The 21,677-nt window shown below is 40.5% G+C and overlaps 1 protein-coding gene across 2 annotated transcripts in view; it reads right to left on the bottom strand.

Annotated features, from left to right (window-relative positions):
• Positions 1–21,677, bottom strand: part of LOC126267081 (DNA polymerase epsilon catalytic subunit 1) — a 266,885-nt gene that overhangs the window by 87,356 nt on the left and 157,852 nt on the right. For both annotated transcript variants that reach the window (XM_049971945.1, XM_049971944.1), the window contains 2 exons: positions 17,866–18,040; positions 7,044–7,210 (listed from right to left, as the gene is read on the bottom strand). In XM_049971945.1, coding sequence (XP_049827902.1) covers positions 7,044–7,210; positions 17,866–18,040 — 342 coding nt within the window. The remainder of the gene's footprint in view (positions 1–7,043; positions 7,211–17,865; positions 18,041–21,677) is intronic.

Here is a 21,677-nt window from a genome sequence, read left to right as displayed (position 1 = left end):
AGAACTATTTTCTTAACAGTGCAAAAGTCTACAAAACAGTCAACACAAGATAGTAAGAAAACGGAGGGATGGTGTGTGTGTGTGTGTGTGTGTGTGTGCGTGTGCGTGTGCGCGCGCGCGCGTGTGTGTGGGAGGGGGCGGGGTACTTGTGTTTACTGTACACTACAGCAGTTAGCCTCAACCCCAAAATTGTGTAATTTAAGTCAATACATATTGTAAGTAGACCAGTGAGAGCTTCATTTAATATGGAAATTATGGGACAGGCTTACTATGTGTTCCAGCTGATTTAGGAATTGCTAGCATTCATTGGACTTCATTGCCCACCCCCGGTAGCTGAGTGGTCAGCACGACGGAATGTCACACCTAACGGCCTGGGTTCGATTCCCGGCTGGGTCGTAGATTTTCTCCGCTCAGGGACTGGGTGTTGCTTTGTCCTTACCATCATAATTTCATCCACATCGACATGCAAGTTGCTGAAGTAGCATCAACTCGAAAGACTTGCACCAGACAAGCTGTCTTCTCAACGGGAGGTCCTACCCACACAGCATTTCCCATTGGATTTCATGTCAAATGCTCCTCAAAACGTGTGAGCCATTTCCATTTTCTGCAGACATCATCATGCTGAGTATGACCATTTGATCCTGTTGGTGGGTGTTATCATGTAACTATCTTTACAACATCTACAGGAGTTTCTCCTTTGCAATTCTAATTATTAATGTGCAATTTCTCTCAAGGACATTAGGGGCTGGCCTAGTTCTGTCCCCAAACCAATTGTTATGTCCCTCTCCCCATTCCCCAGGGTCACATTTAATTTCGTAGATTTTATGGGAGCTGTTGCTAGGAGTCAAGATACAGTCAACTCTATGACATCCAACCACCAACAGTAGCTCCACTTTGACAGCTCTCACTAGTTCCATGTCTAAAATGCTGTTCTTTACAGCCTTGCCATCTGTGGATGTCACATTTTCAGGGGAAAGCAGTTGTCAAAATACTTTGGTAACCTTACCAGAGTCCTCAGTGACAGACAGCATCCTGCCCAGCCCATCCATAAATGAATCTCCCATGCCATCTACTCCTCTGACACCTGCAAACCCATTAACCAACCACCGTCCAGCAATCCTCTGATCACCAAGTATTACTCTGGTCTTGAAAAGCTCAATCACATCCTTCACTAGGGCTTTGACTAGCTCTCATCGTGACCCAAGATAAGGTATATTGTATCCAAAATCCTATCCACATCACCCAAAGTACTGTTCTGGCACCCACCCAACCTACAGAATACCCTTATTCACCCCATTCCAATCCTACCCCCAATCCTGTACTGCATGGGTCATTGCTCTGTGGTCAACGTAGGAGCAAGACCTGTGACATACACCCATCCACCACCTCCTAATGCAGTCCAGTCACAGGTATTTCCAGCCCTACATGTGCGAAAACAGCCATCTTATGTATCAGCTGTGACAGAGCTAACTGTACAGCAATCTATGTGGGCATGACAAGTAACCAAATGTCTGCTTCAAGAAATAGCCACTGCCAAACTGCAGCAAATGGAAAATTTGATTATCTTGTTGCCATATATGCTGCATACTACAACACACATGAATTCAACAGCTGCTTCACTATGTGGGCCACATGGATACTTCCTTCCAGCACAAGTTTCTCTGAACTATGCAGCATATCCTGCGTTCTATCTACACCTTGGCCTAAAACTCCACTAATCTGTTCCCAATGCTTCACCTGTCTATCTTTTCTCTCTTCGTCCACACCACTACTTTCCCAGCCACACCATGCTCTGTCTTCTCCCACCACTCTTCCTCCTCTCCACGAGGGTATTCTCTCCTCCCCCTTTTCTTTTCAAACCCTCTCCCTTCTCTCTACGCTCCCTTTCTCTGTTGTCAGGTACATTTTGGTGTCTGTGTGTATGAATGTATGTACTTTTGGTCTAAGGGGGGCTTGCTTTGTTAGCTCAATTGGAGTTATATTCGTTGTTTTCCATTGTTATAAAATTTGGTGTACTCGAAATAGGACACTGGGACTTGGTGTTATCATTTCAGTTATTTGTATTGCTGCACATTTGAATATGAGACTCTGCTACTGCTGATGTATTTTCTTTATAGAACGTGGTAATTTTATCAGATTTTGTTGCTGAGGTAAGTAACGACCCCTCTTTTATATAAAGGGAAACATTCCACGTGGGAAAAATATATCTAAAAACAAAGATGATGTGACTTACCAAACGAAAGCACTGGCAGGTTGATAGATACACAAACATAAATACAAAATTCAAGCTTTCGCAACCAACGGTTGCTTCATCAGGAAAGAGGGAAGGAGAGGGAAATACGAAACAATGTGGGTTTTAAGGGAGAGGGTAAGGAGTCATTCAAATCCCAGGAGCGGAAAGACTTACCTTAGGGGCCCACACACACACACACACACACACACACACACACACACACACACAAGCAGACATTTGTACAGGCAAATAGTTTGGGCAGAGATGTCAGTCGAGGCGGAAGTACAGAGGCAAAGATGTTGAAAGACAGGTGAGGTATGAGCGGCGGCAACTTGAAATTAGTGGTGGTTGAGGCCTGGCGGATTACGAGAAGAGAGGATATACTGAAGGGCATGTTCCCATCTCCGGAGTTCTGACAGGTTGGTGTTAGTGGGAAGTATCCAGATAACCCAGACGGAATAACACTGTGCCAAGATGTGCTGGCCGTGCACCAAGGCATGTTTAGCCACAGGGTGATCCTCATTACCAACAAACACTGTCTGCCTGTCATGCGAATGGACAGTTTGTTGCTGGTCATTCCTACATAGAAAGCTTCACAGTGTAGGCAGGTCAGTTGGTAAATCACGTGGGTGCTTTCACACATGGCTCTGCCTTTGATTGTGTACACCTTCTGGGTTACAGGACTGGAGTAGGTGGTGGTGGGAGGGTGCATGGGGCAGGTTTTACACCGGGGGCGGTTACAAGGGTAGGAGCCAGAGGCTACGGAAGGTGGTTTGGGGATCTCATAGGGATGAACTAAGAGGTTACGAAGGTTAGGTGGATGGCAGAAAGACACTCTTGGTGGAGTGGGAAGGATTTAATGAAGGATGGATCTCATTTCAGGGCAGGATTTGAGGAAGTCGTATCCCTGTTGGAGAGCCACATTCAGAGTCTGATCCAGTCCCGGAAAGTATCGTGTCACAAGTGGGGTACTTTTGGGGTTCTTCTGTGGGAGGTTCTGGGTTTGAAGGGATGAGGAAGTGGCTCTGGTTATTTGCTTCTGTACCAGGTCGGGAGGGTAGTTGCAGGATGCGAAAGCTGTTTTCAGGTTGTTGGTGTAATGGTTCAGGTATTCCGGACTGGAGCAGATTCGTTTGCCACGAAGACCTAGGCTGTAGGGAAGGGACCGTTTGATGTGAAATGGGTGGCAGCTATCATAATGGAGGTACTGTTGCTTGTTGGTAGGTTTGATGTGGACGGACGTGTGAAGCTGGCCATTGGACAGACGGAGGTCAACATCAAGGAAAGTGACATGGGATTTGGAGTAGGACCAGGTGAATCTGATGGAACCAAAGGAGTTGAGGTTGGAGAGGAAATTCTGGAGTTCTTTTTCACTGTGAGTCCAGATCATGAAGATGTCATCCATAAATCTGTACCAAACTTTGGGTTGGCAGGCCTAGGTAACCAAGAAGGCTTCCTCGAAGCGACCCTTAAAACCCACATCCTTTCGTCTTTCCCTCTCCTTCCCTCTTTCCCGATGAAGCAACCATTGGTTGCGAAAGCTTGAATTTTGTGTTTATGTTTATGTATCTATCAACCTGCCAGCGTTTTCATTTGGTAAGTCACATCATCTTTGTTTATATATATATATATATATATATATATATATATATATATATATATATATATATATATATATATATATATATATATATATTGGCCTTCAAATATGTCTGCTTGTGTCTGTGTATGTGCGGATGGATATGTGTGTGTGTGTGTGTGTGTGTGTGTGTGTGTGTGTGTGTGTGTGTGTGTGTGTGCGTGCGCGAGTGTACACCTGTCCTTTTTTTCCCCTAAGGGAAGTCTTTCCGCTCCCGGGATTGGAATGACTCCTTACCCTCTCCCTTAAAACCCACATCCTTTCGTCTTTCCCTCTCCTTCCTGAAGAAGCAACCATCGATTGCGAAAGCTAGTAATTCTGTGTGTGTGTGTTTTGTTCATGTGCCTGTCTGCCGGCGCTTTCCCGCTTGGTAAGTCTTGGAATCTTTGTTTTTAAAAACAAGATGTGAAGTTACTTTGAAATTTACAGCGTATTATGTAAGTATATTTATGAATATGTTACTTATTAATAAATAATACAGTTCCAGATGGACTAAGGTATTTAACATTCCCTTTTCTGTAGTTAGTGCTAATCTATTATTCTTTCATTTTACTTTATTTTATTACATTTTATTTCATTTCATTTTATACAGATTATAATGGCCTTCTGACAAGATAGATACCTCAGTAACGAAGAAATAATAAACAGTGACCCATTCTATAAAGTGGTGTCTGATGATCAGGACCGTATTGATATCACCGTATGTCCTCCTGAAGTAGACTATATGACCGACGAAGAAGAAGGTCCAGACGATGTTACTGGAACTGTGGAAGTGTTATATGTGCCAGGGGCTATTGAATTACATTATATTGCATCAGAGAATAACGAAGAAACTGTATGTAAAACTTCACTGCCAAGTACATCCCAAGTTTTCAGAAGTAAATCGAAGAAGAGTGACAAGAAAAGCAATTGGAAAAAGACACCTCCAGTTTATACAAAGCTGTCTCAAACTAGTGAGCATCACATCAGCACAAAGAGAGAGGAATTGAAGGAACAACTTTCTTCCTTGACTCCGAAAGATATGTTTGAAGAACTGATGAACGAAAACATATACAAGTTCATAGTGAAAGAAAGTGTGAGATATGTTGCAAATATGAAGAATATGGAGGATTTTATCTTCTGATTCATCTGAGAAATTTGGGTTTTCGAGCAACTGGGACTGTCAGAGAGAACCGAGTTGGTGACTGTCCACTACTGAGCAGCAACGAACTGAAAAAGACAGTTCGAGGAAACTATGACCACCATTTCGACAGGAATGGTGAAGTCTTATTTGTTCGATGGCACGACAACAGATGTGTTACAGTTGGTACACATTTTGACAAAGTTGAACCTTTGGGAGCAGCTACGCGGTACAGTAGACAACCAAGTAAGAAGACACAAGTGCAACAACTGCCATTTTGAAAACGTATAATGCTTACATGGGAGGTGTTGACCACCATGACTGGTTAGTTGGAAAATATGCGACAATTAGATGGAAAAAATGGTACTGGGTCCTATTTACACATATACTGGAAATGGCCCTCGTAAATGCCTGGCTCTTCTACAGACTAGTACATGGGAAAAATGCAATGGATTTACTGGATTTCAGACGTGCTGTTACAGTTACATGCCTGAAATCGGACACTGGAAGATCAAATATTAGACGTCCAAAGGAATACCCTTCAAGTCAGTTGAGAGTGATACCAGACATCAGGTTTGACGGAATTGGTCATATGATTGACAAAAAAAAAAAAGCATGCAAAGAAGATGTGTAAGAGCTAAATGCAATGAGAAACCAAAAACATATTGTGTTAAATGCCGTGTAACACTGTGTGTGAAGTGTTTTGTACCATTTCACAAGAAATAAATAGTTAAGACTTGAATACAGTTTAGTATGCTATACGATACTGTTAGATCCCAGCGTCCTATTTTGAGGATGGCCATTATATCAACATTTATAAATATTCTTTGGCTATTTTTGTACTTATTGTGGTTCATACACTATACACGTTATAATTAAGGAATAAAAAATTCAATTAAAAAAAAATAATTTGGGACTTAATGGTTTAATGTATTTATACATGGATTACTACTTATCTTTAACAGCAGCTTTCCCAATAAATTAAGTATAGCACTAATAAAACATTGAACAAGGCCTGGGCTAACAGAAGGAATTGAAATATCATCTACAAGGAAAAGTAAAGTGTTATGGTTAGGACAAACAAAGAAATAAGATAGATTATATATTACAAGAAATGTAAAGTGTCATTTTAAGGAAAATGATTCAAAAATCAATAAACCTCTGTATAATGCCAGAAATTAATAAATCCAATAATAAAATTAAATCTCTATGGACAATAGTTAAAAGAGAAAGTGGAAAATTAGTTAAAAATGGGAGGACTCTGTTATTAAAGAAAATGGCAAAATAATGAATGATAATTTTTGTTCCAATCTGGTGGGGCACATAGACTGACAAAATACATATGAAGATTTTATTGCAAGATGCTTGATTCCCATATTTACTGAGTAACAAATATTTGTATATTTCTGAATGATGTGGGAGTCAGAGCCTAAATGTTCTTCAGTTTTGGTAAATCTTTATTCCAAGCTGTATTCCACAGCTAATCCTTCTGCCCACTAAAAAGTTAATATTATTGGACAGAGGCATTGGGTAACATGCACATATAAACTGCTGTAGATATGTAACATTACGAAGTAAAACAGCATGTAACGCAAAGATCTAAACAATTGAAATTATACGACTTTATCAGATGGAGGTACTGGGTAACATGGACAAATAAACAACCTTGGCTCGCATTGGGCCTCTGGTGAACATCTATATTTGTGGTTTGTTTAGCTTGAATTTAGCTGTAATGCTGTATCTGAACAACCTTCTATTTTCTCTTGATTAAATACAAATTAGTATAGGTATGTATGTCATCAACGACTTAAATATACCGAAAGCAATGAATGATTTACATATTTAATTGTATAGCTGTCACACAAAAAATACTTGTCACGACATTTACTATTCTTACATTAACAAGACAAACAGCAAAATCCCTTGTAAAATGCCCTCTATGATGAAGATTGCTAAAATCAATGGTAAAAGATCCCATACAGATTTACTGTGAATGTTAGCCAAACACAACAGAAAAAACAAATATTTATAAAAATTGATTTTCAACTGACCTATTAATGATTGAACAGCAATAAATGTGGGTCCTTTCTTTTCATCTTTGTAGTCTTGGAGAGCACGCTGTATAAGACGAAAAACCTGGCGTTGATCTGTTTCTATTCGGACTTCAAATGATACATTCTTAGGAGGAAGTGAATCCTCTGACTTCCCTCGGGTAATCCTGTAGGAACATGAAAGTGTTTCAGCTTAACTTAAGACTGATCTAGAAACATATAGATATGAAGTTTATTTATGGAACACTAAACTAGGTGAATTTATTGTGCATCTACAGTAAACTGCTGAGACAACACAGTAACTTACCAATCACACGAAGTTTCATTATTAAAAGCTTGGCTAAAGCACCTTTTCACTTATTTGTTTTACAAGTAACCTACATGACTTCTGGATCACAACTTTATGATAATATGGAATATTTGAAAGTGTGATTGAAGTGTCATTGTAAACCATTAGATTAGGAAACTACAAATCATTACTAACTTACTTAGTGAAGGAAAATCCAATGGTGAGGAAATGTATACAATGAGTAGAAAGAACCCTTCTACAGAATGTGTGCTACATTGTGGAAAACTGACAACTCTGCCCATTAGAGTAAGCTAAAATGATTAATTCACACCTAAGCTCTCAATGGAAAAGACAAACCACGGTAATCATAGAAGTTCATCATGAAGATCTAAGGTAAAATTACTGAGAATGAGAAGATTGGGAGGATGAGAAACAAGCTACAGACTCTTGGGGAACACATACACAATCAGATTCATACTATGTGATGCAATGTGCTACCAGGATACCAAATGACAAACACCCTCGACTGTTGTTGATCTTGAAAGTGGCTATTTTTACACTGCCGCAGGTAGTGCAGTATATTTTGCAACTACAAAATTGACAGGCTTCAGAGCCTGTTTGTGAGCAACGGTTTCTGATGGTGTGAATTTTGTCAGATATTTTCCAGGAGAGGTGGAGTGGGCCAGTACAATAATTTTTATTAAATAGAACCATGAGTTAGGAAATAAACCCCCCCCCCCCCCCCCTTCCACACTAGGGGTCATTATCATCATCATTCATACTATAAAGAAAGGCATTCCAATTGCATTTTTCACTCTTTTTTGCCATGGGCTCTTTAACCCTGGAGAAAAGCATGGATCTGTCAACTTTTTCCAACATTAAGAAGAATTTTCTAATCAATTTTTGACCAAAACTAATAATGAGCTTTATGATAAGCAGTTGTAAAAACACATGTACTATACCTCGTGCTAAAATTGTGTAACTACATTCCATGGCTACAGTGTTTAGCCTGTGCTTCTCCTATTGAAAGACTGGCCAGTACTAAAGATACACTTTTTGTTTGCAGCTGGAGTAGTAGTTTATTTAGCTTGTCTACAGATCCTCATGCTGTAGATGCTATTTGCCGTTCAATCTGTCGCCGCTTCTTCATAGGAAAGTCTATTTTGTTACACTGATGAATCTCATACATCTGTTTCCATTTTTGCAATCATATACTGTATGTCTGTAACTGATCTCACACACAATGCAATGACCATATAGTAGTATGACGGTTGGAACTTTAATAGTGGCAACTATTTATTTACAGCTCGTACAAAATAGATACGTGTTTCAACATTTTACTGACCTTCAAAGTAGTCACCGGCATTGTGTATAACCCATTGCCAGTGAGGTGGAAGTAGTAGGACACTCTTAGCAGTGCCAGCTGCGTTGACAGTTCGAGTGGCACTGGTCGTAGATTGTGTAAGTAAACACTTCATGGCATTCGCTTCAGAGCTGCTACAAATTCATCGGCAACAGACCACGCCGCTCGAACTATCAACACAACTGGCAATGTTATGAGTATGCTACGACTTTCACATCGCTGGCAACGGGTTACACACAATGCTGGTGACTACTTTGAAGATCTGTAAAACTTTGAAACACATATGTATTTTATACGAACTGTAAATAAAAAGCTGCCACTATTAAAGTTCCAACCCTTGTATGTCACTATCAAGCATATGTAAAATATTTTGCTGTCACAATGTAGGGAATGTAATTTATAATTTGCGTGTGTGTGTGTGTGTTAGAGAGAGAGAGAGAGAGAGAGAGAGAGAGAGAGAGAGAGAGAGAGAGAGAGGGGGGGGGGGGGGACCACTGCAAGAGCCCGCCGCTGGCCCCAGTCAAGACTAGCCGAGCTCTATGCTCGGCGTAAGTTCTCTATGCGTATTGCTACAGCTAACTGTGTATGTTACTGGTTCCTTTTAAGTGTTTCTTAAATACTGTGTTCCAAGTTGTTAGTTCTTCCGTGGAATAAAGCTGTGTTCAGTCTACTCGTCATGTTGTACTTTACCTACTTACAACACAATTGGTGACGAATGCGGTACTGTTCTCCGTGCAAATTTCTAATCTGATTGGTGCTCCATATTCTCATGATGACTGATGGTATTACAGAGGGTATTTTACATTGGTTGGTTGAACAGCAAGAATTATTTGCCACGGTGTTGCACTACCGATTGCAGGTGCCGGACAATCAAACTCAGGTACTTCAATCATTGGGTTCTGTTCTGTCTAGTCGGCATGCTTCCCAGTCTGTGTTGCCTGCTGTTTTGCCCTCCTTGGCTCCCAAGGTTTATCCACTTCCCTTTTCTACATATGATGAGTCCACTGAGGAATGGGAAGCATACGAGAAACATCTGCGACAACACTTTCAAGCTTTGGGGTTACTGATGCTATTTTATGTCGTGCCTCATTCTTTTCATGTATATTGCAAAGAATGTGTAAAGTCTTATGTCAACTCCCCCCTCTGTAGGGTCCTTTTCCTTTAACATTTGACCACATGTTTGAACTTCTTTCAAATTGCTACTGCAAGCACACCCATGTTATTGCACCCTGCGTTGAGTTTTACCATCTACATCTACATCTACATTTATAATCCGCAAGCCACCCAACGGTGTGTGGCGGAGGGCACTTTACGTGCCACTGTCATTACCTCCCTTTTCTGTTCCAGTCGCGTATGGTTCGCAGGAAGAACGACTGTCTTAAAGCCTCCGTGCGCGCTCGAATCTCTCTAATTTTACATTTGTGATGTCCTCGGGAGGTATAATTAGGGGGAAGCAATATATTCTATACCTCATCGAGAAATGCACCCTCTCGAAACCTGGCGAGCAAGCTACACCGCTATGTAGAGCACCACTGTGGAAAGCAACCACAAGAGTGCTACCATTGATTTAGCTCTGGGTCGTGAGGTGCATGAGCATCCCTCCACTATGAAAATACATCCGTCTCCAAGGTTTTAGGTATTGCACAGTCATTCAAGCTGCAGATGACCAAATTGAGTCTTGGTGTAAGGTATTAGCAATCCAAACCTCTCCTCAACACCAAGCTTCAGATACTTAGCTGAGACCAAGCAAGGTGGCGCTGTGGTTAGCACATTGGACTCGCATTTGGGAGGACAATAATTGAAACCCAGATCCGGCCATCTTGATTTAGCTTTCCCATCATTTCTTCAGGTAAATACCAGGATGGTTCCTTTGAAAGGGCACGGCCTTCTTCCTTCCCCATCCTTTTCTAATCTGATGGGACTGATCACCTTGCTGTTTGGTCTAGAGATGAGCAAAACTGTTCTTTTCAGAGATTGTATCAGAACTGTTCACTCCCTGAAATGAACTAGCTCTTTTTCGTGACTCTCCACTCATTCACAATAGAAAATAAATGGAAAGCGCATTGCCCTTTAAACTTGGTTTATTCCAGTACTATACCTGTATTTTGATCTTATTTGATCTTATTTTGAAGTAACACAGATAATAATTTTGTATTGTTTATTGAAATTTCCGTGATATGACAAAGATTTTGATTATTGATTTATTTTGCACTATCTTGGTTTTTTGGGTGATCGGAAAATGTTGTAACTTGAAATTTACATTAACAATATATATAATGTATTAAAATTTCATTAACCTCGACAATATACATCGCAAGCCATATGAACGTTTCCTTCCGAAGACGCCTAAAATCGCAAAATCTGTACCAGAATAAGAAAAAAAAAATATAAATTTGACTGTAAGACTAAAGAGCTGCATATAGCCTTACGCAGAATAAAAGAAGGAAAATACTGGTGTATCGCATTTTGCGATACATTAATCGGTTCGCTCGTAATTAAAGTGCAAATTCGAGTGTCCATAACAAAAATCCTATAGTAAGAGGTCAGGAAACTAATCTGATCAGTTTAAACAAATAAAAATAAAATAAAAACAAATGATGTATACATAACATAGTAATGTAATATACATAGCGGTATTACTACGAAGAACAATATCCAGTAGAGACGAACTCCGATGCAGAGGTACTGAGTCAAGCAGGTCGAGCTGTGAGCTGTATTACTGCGTGAGCTAAGTCCGCAGAGACCAGAGTGACACCCGAGTTGCTTTGCTCAACGCTCTGGCTAGAGTCGAGAACGGTGGGATGAGCGTCGAGTGGGCGAGTTCCGTGGGGCGGGAGAGCGGTGAACGGCCACCAGTCACCCGCTCCAAGACAAATCGTCCATTCTCTTGCGAGCAGGTTGTTGCAAGTAGTTCTTATGTTCTCTGCCAGGAGGCTCTCTGTCCTGTTGCTCGCATCAACTGCCCAGAGGGCAGGACGTGCGACTGAAACGATCGCCGACAGAGTGTGATGCTAAGTTAAGCTGCGCCAGACACTGCACGCGCCAGAGGAAGCACAGAGACGGCACGGCATATGTGAAACACAAAATCTAATGGGGCACTGCACAATGCAGGCAGCCAAGGTAGAAGCAGGGCAGAGGCCAGTGCTGGCTGTGTTGTGTGGCGTGTAGTGTGCTCTGACTAGCAGAGGCCCCGCTGATATGCATGCTCTCTCTCTCTCTCTCTCTCTCTCTCTCTCTCTCTCTCTCTCTCTCTCTCTGCTGTGAGAAACGTTTGGGAGCTACCGTTCTTTTTTTCTGAATCAGTGATAGTTCACTCCATTGAAAGATTCAACTCTATGAATCAGTTCAGGAGCGGATCCCCCATCTCTAGTTTGGTCCTCTTCTCTCCAAACAACCAACCAACACGCCGATCCACACACAATCACAGCATCAAGATGGCCGGCCTTGCTCCCAGCAGCAGTAGAACCAACAAGGTAAACAAACCAGCAAACACGAATGTATGTGTTCCATGCTCTTGTCTTGTCCTTATTGATGTGGATATGAATGTAAACCTTGTATCGGCTATTTCTGTTGCTCCAAACAATGTTTTCATTGGTGTAATAATTTTTCATGTAGTTCTGCACAAGCAAGTGGATACAGGAGCTGCGGTAACCTTGTTAAACTCACAAATTTACATGGACTAGGGTTCCCCTCCACTTCTCCCAGTGAAATGAACATTAGGTAAATTACAATAAACAGAGTATTCTTATACTCAGCCAATTTCTGCCCCAGTGACCTACAAGCCAGTCACTACAAGTCCGGTCACTTACATTTGTTGTTTAGATAATGCATCTAAGGAAAATCCTTATGGATTAGATGCTTTTAAGTTATTTGGTTTTACCATTTCAGATGATTTGAATTTAGTGTCTCAACAAGCACAATATACACAGTTAAATGTGTTATGTTCTGAGTTTTCCTCTTTGTTCTCTCCTGGATTAGGCTTTGCTGAAAATTTTCAAGCACTCATTACAATGAAACCTTCTGCTCAGCCTTGTTTTTTCCGGGCCCATCTGGTTCCAGCGGCACTCAGGGAACATGTGAAAGATGAATTAGATTGCCTCACAGAATCCGGCATTGTTCAGCCTATTGCATCAAGGTAATGGTCTACCCTCCTTAGATATAGTGAAGGATCTGTTGGGTTGGTTATGTCTCTGTGATGGTTTTAAAATTTCTGTGAATGTAAAGGGTGACACACGGGAGACGGACGGTTTTTAATGAAATAATACTCAGCTAACTTTAAAAATAATGCATGTTTATTTACACAATATCACAGCTCATTATTTGTCATTTTATTTAACAAAGTTATTTGTGAAAAATAATGCCCTCAAGGTACGTCCATCATTTCGAATTCAGGACTCAAGTCTCTTCTCAAAATCCTCCATCACACAGACTAAAATCTCTGCATGGATGGCAGCCATTTCTTGAATGATTGCATTCTTCAACTCGTCCAAATTTCGTGGTGTGTGGTTATAGACATAGTTCTTAAGGTACCCCCACAGAAAAAGAGTCGCATACTGACAAGTGGGGAGACCTTGGAGGCCAAGGAACATTGCCAAAACGTGAGATAATCCGGCCAGGAAACATGCGTCTAAGAACTGTCATTGAAGTGTTTGCGGTGTGTGATGTGGCCCCATCCTGCCGGAACCAAATGCGTTTTAAAGGGATTCGTCATCTTCTTAGTTCTGGTTTCAAGAATATTTCAAGCATTTGAATCTAACGAATCAAATTAACAGCAACTTTTTTTTTTGCCAATAATGCCAACAGAGCCAACAGCACACCAGACTGTTACTTTTTCTGTGTGTAGAGGATGCTGGTGGATAAGATGTGGATGCTCTGGAGCCCAGTAACGTAGGTTTTGCTTATCAATAAAATTTCATTTGCATTCTGTAAGTGAAGACTTCTTGTACAACAAAATCAGTTTCCTTAAGTTGTTGGAGAATGAGCATTTTGTAGGAATGGAATTTTAATTCTTTATGCAAAATTCGTCTAACCAATTCACGATTGATTCATAACTCACTAGCATGACATCTAGCTGACGACATCTAGCTGACTGGGCTTCTGACTGCTGTTTGCCTTACCCTTTCAATATTTTCTGGTGTCGTTACTTTGCATCTCGGGCCAGGATGCTTCTTATCCAGTACATTTCCAGTTGATCTGAAGTTTTCCACCCATCTGAGGATTGTGTTACAGCTTGGAACAGCTCCATGTCAACCGATATTAAACAGCACATAAAACAATCACTACGTAGCAATAATAGACTCACCACTTTTCACGAAACTGTCATAGACAAACACTCAACGTTGCAAGTCCCACTGCACCATATTGACTGAGTAAATGAAATGGCGTCTTGTGTGGATGAGAACTACCCCTACCACGACCACCTTTCACCACCGCGCCTCAGTACTACGCAGTTCCAAAACCGTTTGCCTCCCGTGTGTCACCCTGTACAATCTACAACGGATACCAAGCTGACACCGTGGCCAGATGAACTCTTTGCAAAGTTACTAGGTAGTAAATATTTCTCAAAAACTGACTTGTCAGATGCCTATTTACAACTACCTTTAGATACAGAATGACAACATATGTTAGTTGTCAATACCTCTTTTGGACTGTACTAATATTTCCAATTGGTTTTTGGAGTCACCAGTACTCCCACTATTTTTCAACATTTTTTGGAACAACTAACAGCGTCTGTGCCAGATTGTGCAAACTATTCGGATGACATTATAGTTTCCAGCAGCTCCACTAAGGAAGCTTTACAACATCTTCATACACATTTTTCTGTCCTCCAAGCAGCCAGGTGGAAGTATAATTTAGAAAAATGCCAATTTTTTCAATCTTCTATTGTTTATCTTGTGTTTGAAGTTTCTTGGAAGTGTCTCAAACCTCTGCACCAACATGTTTCTGCTACTGTGTTGCTTCCAAGACCTACATCAATCAAAGAACAAGGTTTTTTCTAAGCAAAGCTGCCTACTATCATAAATTTTTGTCTGGGGCTGCGACAACAGGTTTGTGAAACTGCATTTTCCACCCATAAGATCATGTTGCAGCCTGTGCCCTGCTTAGCGATGTACCAACCAGGCCTCCACTTGGACCTTTTGACGGACATTTCACATTACAGGTTTGGGTGTGGTACTGCATCATAGATACCCCGATGGCTTCTAGTGGCCTATTGCTTATGCCTCAAAAATGCTGACTCCTGTTCAAACTAGGTACCCTCCAAAAGAAATTCCACGTTTTTGTCTAGGGCGCCAAATTCCATCTGGTCATCAGTCACAAACCACTGGTTTCCTTATTCAGTCCTTCTGTGTCGTTACCGGATAAAGCGGCACGCCATATTCAACATTGGAATCTTTTTCTTTTGCGTTACAACTACAAGATTCATTTCTGCCCTATGAATCACCACACAAATGCCGATGCTTTGTCCCGTCTGCTAGCTGGTCCAGACCAGGATTTGATCAGGAGGAATTACCTTGTTTTCACATTGATGTTGGCACACAGCAGACAGTTGATGGTTTTCCTGTAACTAGCACATGGATTGTGAAGTTTGTAGCTTCAGGCCCCATTTTGCAAATCATAACATTCGTTCAACATGGCTGGCTGGATTCACCACCTTCCCGTGTGACCAACAACCTCTGTAGTTATAGAGTCTTTTGACATTAATTCTCTGTTGTGGATGGTGTTCTGCTTTTAGACACACATCACATGGCCCCTCAGATAGTGATCCCCTCAGTGTTTTGTTTGGAGCTTGTTTGTTTATTACATACAAAAGCGTTGGACCATTGACACATTTTGGACCGGCTTGGATTTCGTCCTTCGTGCGACACCTGGACATCACCCTGTGCAGCTGCCATGCCTCTTCCAGCTGGGTGTGGCTGTCTGGGCACACGATTTCAAATGTTGCCCTAAATAGATTCCAGCTGTTACTGCCAGATGCCTATGGCAACATCTCTGCAACATCTGTACGGAGAACGACCTCTGCTCGATGCTCCACGATCAGCTTCACTTTTGTGTGGATGGCCCCGTGTCCCCAGATGTCACACCACTGCCTCCGAGCCCACTCAAGCGGGTGTTACATCACCTGCTGCTGTCTAGTCTCCACTCCCAAAACTGACAAGGGCATCCATCTTTGGTGGCTGAACCAGCAGTTCCTCTATTACTTCCGACACAATCGTCAGGGATTCTGTCACCTGATACCAGTATCATCAGCACCTTGAGCACCTTTACCAATGCCGAAGATCAACATGGAAACAGCCATGTCCTATGTCATCTGCAGAGAGTGCCTCAGGTGTGTGTGTGTGTGTGTGTGTGTGTGTGTGTGTGTGTGTGTGTGTGTGCGTGTGTGTTTACTGATTGTGTTGTACTTGTACAACACAGTGCAGCTTCATGTCATGTGCCATGTTGCTCCCTATCACTGGTCTACAGTTCCATCTCTTGTCATATTGCATAAGCAAGATGCATATTGTTTGCTGTAAATACAATTTGTCAGTCACAGTTTCAAAGTTATGTATATCCTACACAACACTGCACCTATAAAATGATACAAATACTGTTTTTTACTGTGTGATAGTGCAGCACTGTATTAGTAGAGTTTTCTGAAACTGTGGAAACAGTTAACACCTCTTGTTGATCATAACTATTGTTCATTAAAGTTGAGGGAGCTGTATGCAGGAAGACTGTGGTACTTCAAAAAATATAGCTTATGTTCAGTGTACATGAAGGACAAGGTTATAAACTTATGTTGATAGCTGCAAAATTCTAACACGAATTCTTTACAGACGAATCGAAAAGCTGACCTTTGGGAAGCTCAGTTTGGATTTTGGAGAAATGTACGAACACACAAGGCAATACTGATCCTACGACTTATCTTAAAAGGTATGTTAAGAAAAGGCAAACCTATGTTTATAGCATTTCTAGACTTAGAGAAAGCTTTTGACAATGTTGACTGGAATAATCGCTTTGAAATTCTGATGGTAGCAGCGGTGAAATACAGAGAGCGAAAGGCTATTTATAACTTGTACTGCAATAAGAGCGGAGGGGCATGGAAAGGGGAGGAAGTGAGACAGGTTTGTAGCCTGTCTCCGATGTTATTCAACCTGTACTTTGAGAAAGCAGTAAAGGAAAACAAAGAAAAAATTGGAGAACAAAGTAAAGTCCAAGGACGAGAATTAAACACTTTGAGGTTTGCTAATGACAATGTAATTCTGCCAGAGACCACAAAGATCTTGGAAGAGCAGTTGAATGGAATTGTTAGTGTCTTGAACAGAGTATATAAGATGAACATCAACAAAATCAAAACAAGGATAATGGAATGTAGTCGAATTAAATAAGGTAATGGTGAGGAAATTAGATTAGGGGGGAATAGCACACTTGAAGTAGCAGATCAGTTTTGCTATTTGGCCAGCAAAGTAACTAATTACAGCCAAAGCAAAGAGGATATAAAATGTAGACTGGCAATGGAAAGAAAAGTGTTTCTGAATAAGAGAAATCTGTTAAGTTCAAATATAGACCTAAGGGGTAGGAAGTCTTCTCTGAAAGTATTTGTTTGGAGTGTAGCCCTGTATGGAAGTGAAACAAGGATGATATGCAGCCTAGACAAGAAGAGAATAGACATTTTTGAAATATGGTGGGCAGAAGAATGCTGAAGATTAGATGGGTAGATCGCATAACTAATGAGGATGAACTGAACAGAATTGGGGAGAAAAGAAATTTGTTGAGCACCTTGATTAAAAGGAGAGAGCAGCTGATAGATCACATTCTGAGACATCAAGTGATCATGAATTTAGCACTGGAGGGAAGTGTTGGAGGTAAAATTTGTAGAGGGAGACCAAGAGATGAATACAGTAAGGAGATTCAGAAGTATGTAGCTTGCAGTAGTTATTTGGAGATGAAGAGGTTTCCACAGGATAGAGTAGCATGGATAGGTGTATCAAACCAGTCTTTAGACTGAAGACCACCACCACATCTGCTGTTAAAAATGATTAAGCCAGAGAGGCACTTTTCATATACTGTTTTAGCAAACTATACCATTCATAAATAATATCACTCAAAACTTCCTGTAAATTTACAACTTCTAACTATATAGTAACATGAATATACTGACATAAAAAGAAGGGCAGAAGGTAACTCACTTCTCTGTGCGTGCAGTCTCATAAAGTCGACCCATGGCAGGCATGTTGTTAGTTCTTACAGTGTCCAAAACGAAAATTAAAGCCCGATTAACTGGTGTTAGGAAAAGTCCAAACATTGCTCGTGGACCCTGTGGTGCTCGAGTTTGGTACAGAAATATCCTTCTCATCGACCCACCTGTAACAAGTATAGCAGTCTTACGTATCACTATAAGGGCCTAGTAAACATAAGATAGTGCTTCAGCATATTATATAACAACAATGATCATTCCTGTATGTAAAAGACATGCTTAGATCAACAATTGGAAGTATGTGCTTCTCAAATGCTGATAACAGAAAAATCATCTGTAATTACAGCAATATATACCCATTCACTGGAAAATTTTCAAATATTTTTAGAAAATATCATGCCACCTGTCAGCCAAAGCAAATGACAGTCTGTGACAACTATTAATATTAATTTTCTGATATACTGAGATAAAAGAAATGATTTGGAAATGTTATGTAACACTTAAACTAACACTCCATCCAGAAGTACACCTGAAAGAAGTAAACTAGTAGAAAACACATTTATATATGAAAAGTTAATGAAATAAATTTATATCTGGTCATGAAGCACAGCAAATCAAACTTAATAATTATCTGATTACAGAAAGTGGTGTCACAGGAAACAGTTAAAACTAATTAACAAACAGACAATGGAAAATTACAAAGCAATGTTAGAGGAAGCTGCGGAGGGATGTGTAAAATATGATAGATGTAAATTTGACATTTAATGAATTTAGATATGACTTCTATCAATCCTCAATGGCTGCACTAATAAATAGATAAAAAGAACTGGCTTGCAGTAGAATCAAAATGTCATGAACAAGGAAACGGAAATTATATTAAATGGTTACGACAGAGAAAAAGTGGAGATTTCATATTAAATGTACATTTATACTAAGTAAACCACTGAAGTGCATGGTAGAGTGTGCTTACCATTGTACCAGTTATGAGAGCTTCTTCCTTCTCCCTTCATATATGGAGAAGAATGACTGCTTAAATGTCTCGAGTACAGGTTGTGAACAGTCTGATATTATCTCAGCAATTGGATTATTACATAAAGGGTTATAGTGTATTTCTAGATTCTTAATGTAAAGCTGCCTCTTGAAACTTTCTAATTACGTTTTGATGGGATAGGCTGTATTTCTGTTAAGGTGCCTGGTATTTCTGTTTTCTCAGCACCTCTGTGATTTCTCTCATTGTCCGAAGAAACCTGTGACCATTCACTCTGCTCTTCTTCGTACACATTCAATATCACCTGTTACTCCCACTTGGTACTGGCCTCATACACTCGAACAATATTCTAGGATATGCCGTGTGAGTGTTTTGTAGGCAATTTCCTGACTGCATTTTCCTACTATCCTACCAATGAACCAAAGACAGCATGTGATTCAGTAGATGTGATCATATACCATCAACCTGTTACATTCTGGTATTTGTCTGGATTGACTGGTTCCAGCTGGGACTCGTTGATGGTGTGGTCATAAGTTACTATATTTTTTGGTTTAAGTGCACAGTTTTACATTTCTAAACACACAAATTTTTGCACCACATTGTGAAATCTTATCAAAATCTGACTGAATATTTGTGCAGCTTTTTTCATTACAGATAAGAGCAACCTCTCTAAAAAGTAAGATTACTATTAACATCTTCTCCAAGGTTATTAATATAAAATATGAACAGCAAGAATTCCAATACCTTTATCTGGGGCTCAACTGAAGTTACTTCTACACCTGTCAATGACCTTCTATAGAACATATTGCATACTCCTTATCAAGAATGCCTTCAGCCAAAATACATATTTCACTTTATGTGAAGAACTATAGACCTATATCTCTAATGTCTATCAGTTGTAGAATTTTGGAACATATACTATGTTTGAGTATTATGACTTTTCTGGAGACAAGAAATCTACTCTGTAGGAATCAGCTTGGGTTTCGAAAAAGACGATCGTGTGAAACCCAGCTCGCACTATTCGTCCACAGATTCAGAGGGCCATAGACACGTGTTCCTGGGTAGATGCCGTGTTTCTTGACTTCCGCAAGGCGTTCGATACAGTTCCCCACAGTCGTTTAATGAATAAAGTAAGAGCGTATGGACTATCAGACCAATTGTGTGATTGAACTGAAGAGTTCCTAGATAACAGAACGCAGCATGTCATTCTCCATGGAGAGAAGTCTTCCAAAGTAAGAGGGGTTTTGGGTGTGCCGCAGGGGAGTGTCGTGGGACCGTTGCTGTTCGCAATAAACATGAATGACCTTGTGGATGACATCTGAAGTTCATTGGGGCTTTTTGCGGATGATGCTGTGGTATATCGAGAGGTTGTAACAATGGAAAATTGTACTGAAATGCAGGAGGATCTGCAGCGAATTGACGCATGGTGCAGAAAATGGCAATTGAATCTCAATGTAGACAAGAGTAATGTGCTGCGAATACATAGAAAGAAAGATCCCTTATCATTTAGCTACAATATAGCAGGTCAGCAACTGGAAGTAGTTAATTCCATAAATTATCTGGGAGTACACTTTAGGAGTGATTTTAAATGGAATGATCAAATAAAGTTGATCGTCAGTAAAGCAGATGTCAAGACTGAGATTCATTGGAAGAATCCTAAGGAAATTCTGCATAAAAATGGGTAAGCAAACCCTGGAAGTCCACCCATGCAGTGCAAGCAGGATGTGATAGTGCCAGGTGGTGCTATATGTCTTCTGCAGATCAAAGAACACAGTGACTGGGTAGTAGCAAATGGCAAGAGCTGCTCTGCAATTGCTAGAAATGTCCTCTGTCTTCTGGATACCAACAATTGTCAATTGACTGTTCTTTTACATAATTTACACTGAGTATCTGTGAAAAGCGTTTCTGAAGAAAAGATTTGTTAACATCAAATATAGATTTAAATGTCAGGAAGTCTCTTCTGAAAGTATTAGTATGGAGTGTAGCCATGTTTTGAAGTGAAACATGGACGATAAACAGTTTAGATAAGAATGTGGTGCTAGAGAAGAATGCTGAGGAGTGGCTGGGTAACTCAGGTAACTTATGAGGAGGTAATGAATAGAACTGGGGAGCAATCTGACTAGACGAAGGGATCGATTGGTAGGACACATTCTGAGACATCAAGTGATCACCAATTTAGTATTAGAGGGAAGTATGGGGGGGTAAAAATTATACAGGAAGAAAAAGAGATGAGTACAGTAAGCAGATTCCGTAGTATGTAAAGTGTAGTGGTTACTCTGAGATGAAAAGACTTGCGCTCGACTGATTAGCACTGAGAGCTGCATCAAACCAGTCTTCAGACTGAAGACGACGACGGCGATAACAACAACAACATTCATTAAAAAGGTTAGACAATAGGTAGACATGCTTTGTGGCTGTTATCTTGACTGCAGTATAGGAATAACACTGCTCTCTCTATCATCTCACCAAATATGATCAATGACTGAGGGAGATGCCAGGAACTACTGTGGGCAGATGGTGGCTGCAAATTCTTAGTCCATACCTCCCTGATGGGATGTGGGCCTTCAAAGATTATACCTACTGTTTTTAACACTACTGCTTTTTTTAAAAAACAGTTCCTTCACTAAAAAATACTGTTAAATGTTCGATAAAAGGATAGCATTTGTCTTGTTGAAGTGCCCTTCTATGTGCGCTGATACTGAGGCCACTTCTGGGGCACAGGTTACAGGTGGGAGGGCCTGAAGAAAAGGGCATCATTGCTTTTGCAGTATTTATAATCGCATCAACAGAATCATTCCTTCGATATCCTTCTCTTG

Source organism: Schistocerca gregaria, chromosome 4 (assembly GCF_023897955.1).
Source record: "Schistocerca gregaria isolate iqSchGreg1 chromosome 4, iqSchGreg1.2, whole genome shotgun sequence".
Classification (NCBI taxonomy): domain Eukaryota; kingdom Metazoa; phylum Arthropoda; class Insecta; order Orthoptera; family Acrididae; genus Schistocerca; species Schistocerca gregaria.
Note: the sequence above shows the minus strand (reverse complement) of the source record. Positions and strands in the feature narration are given on the sequence as shown.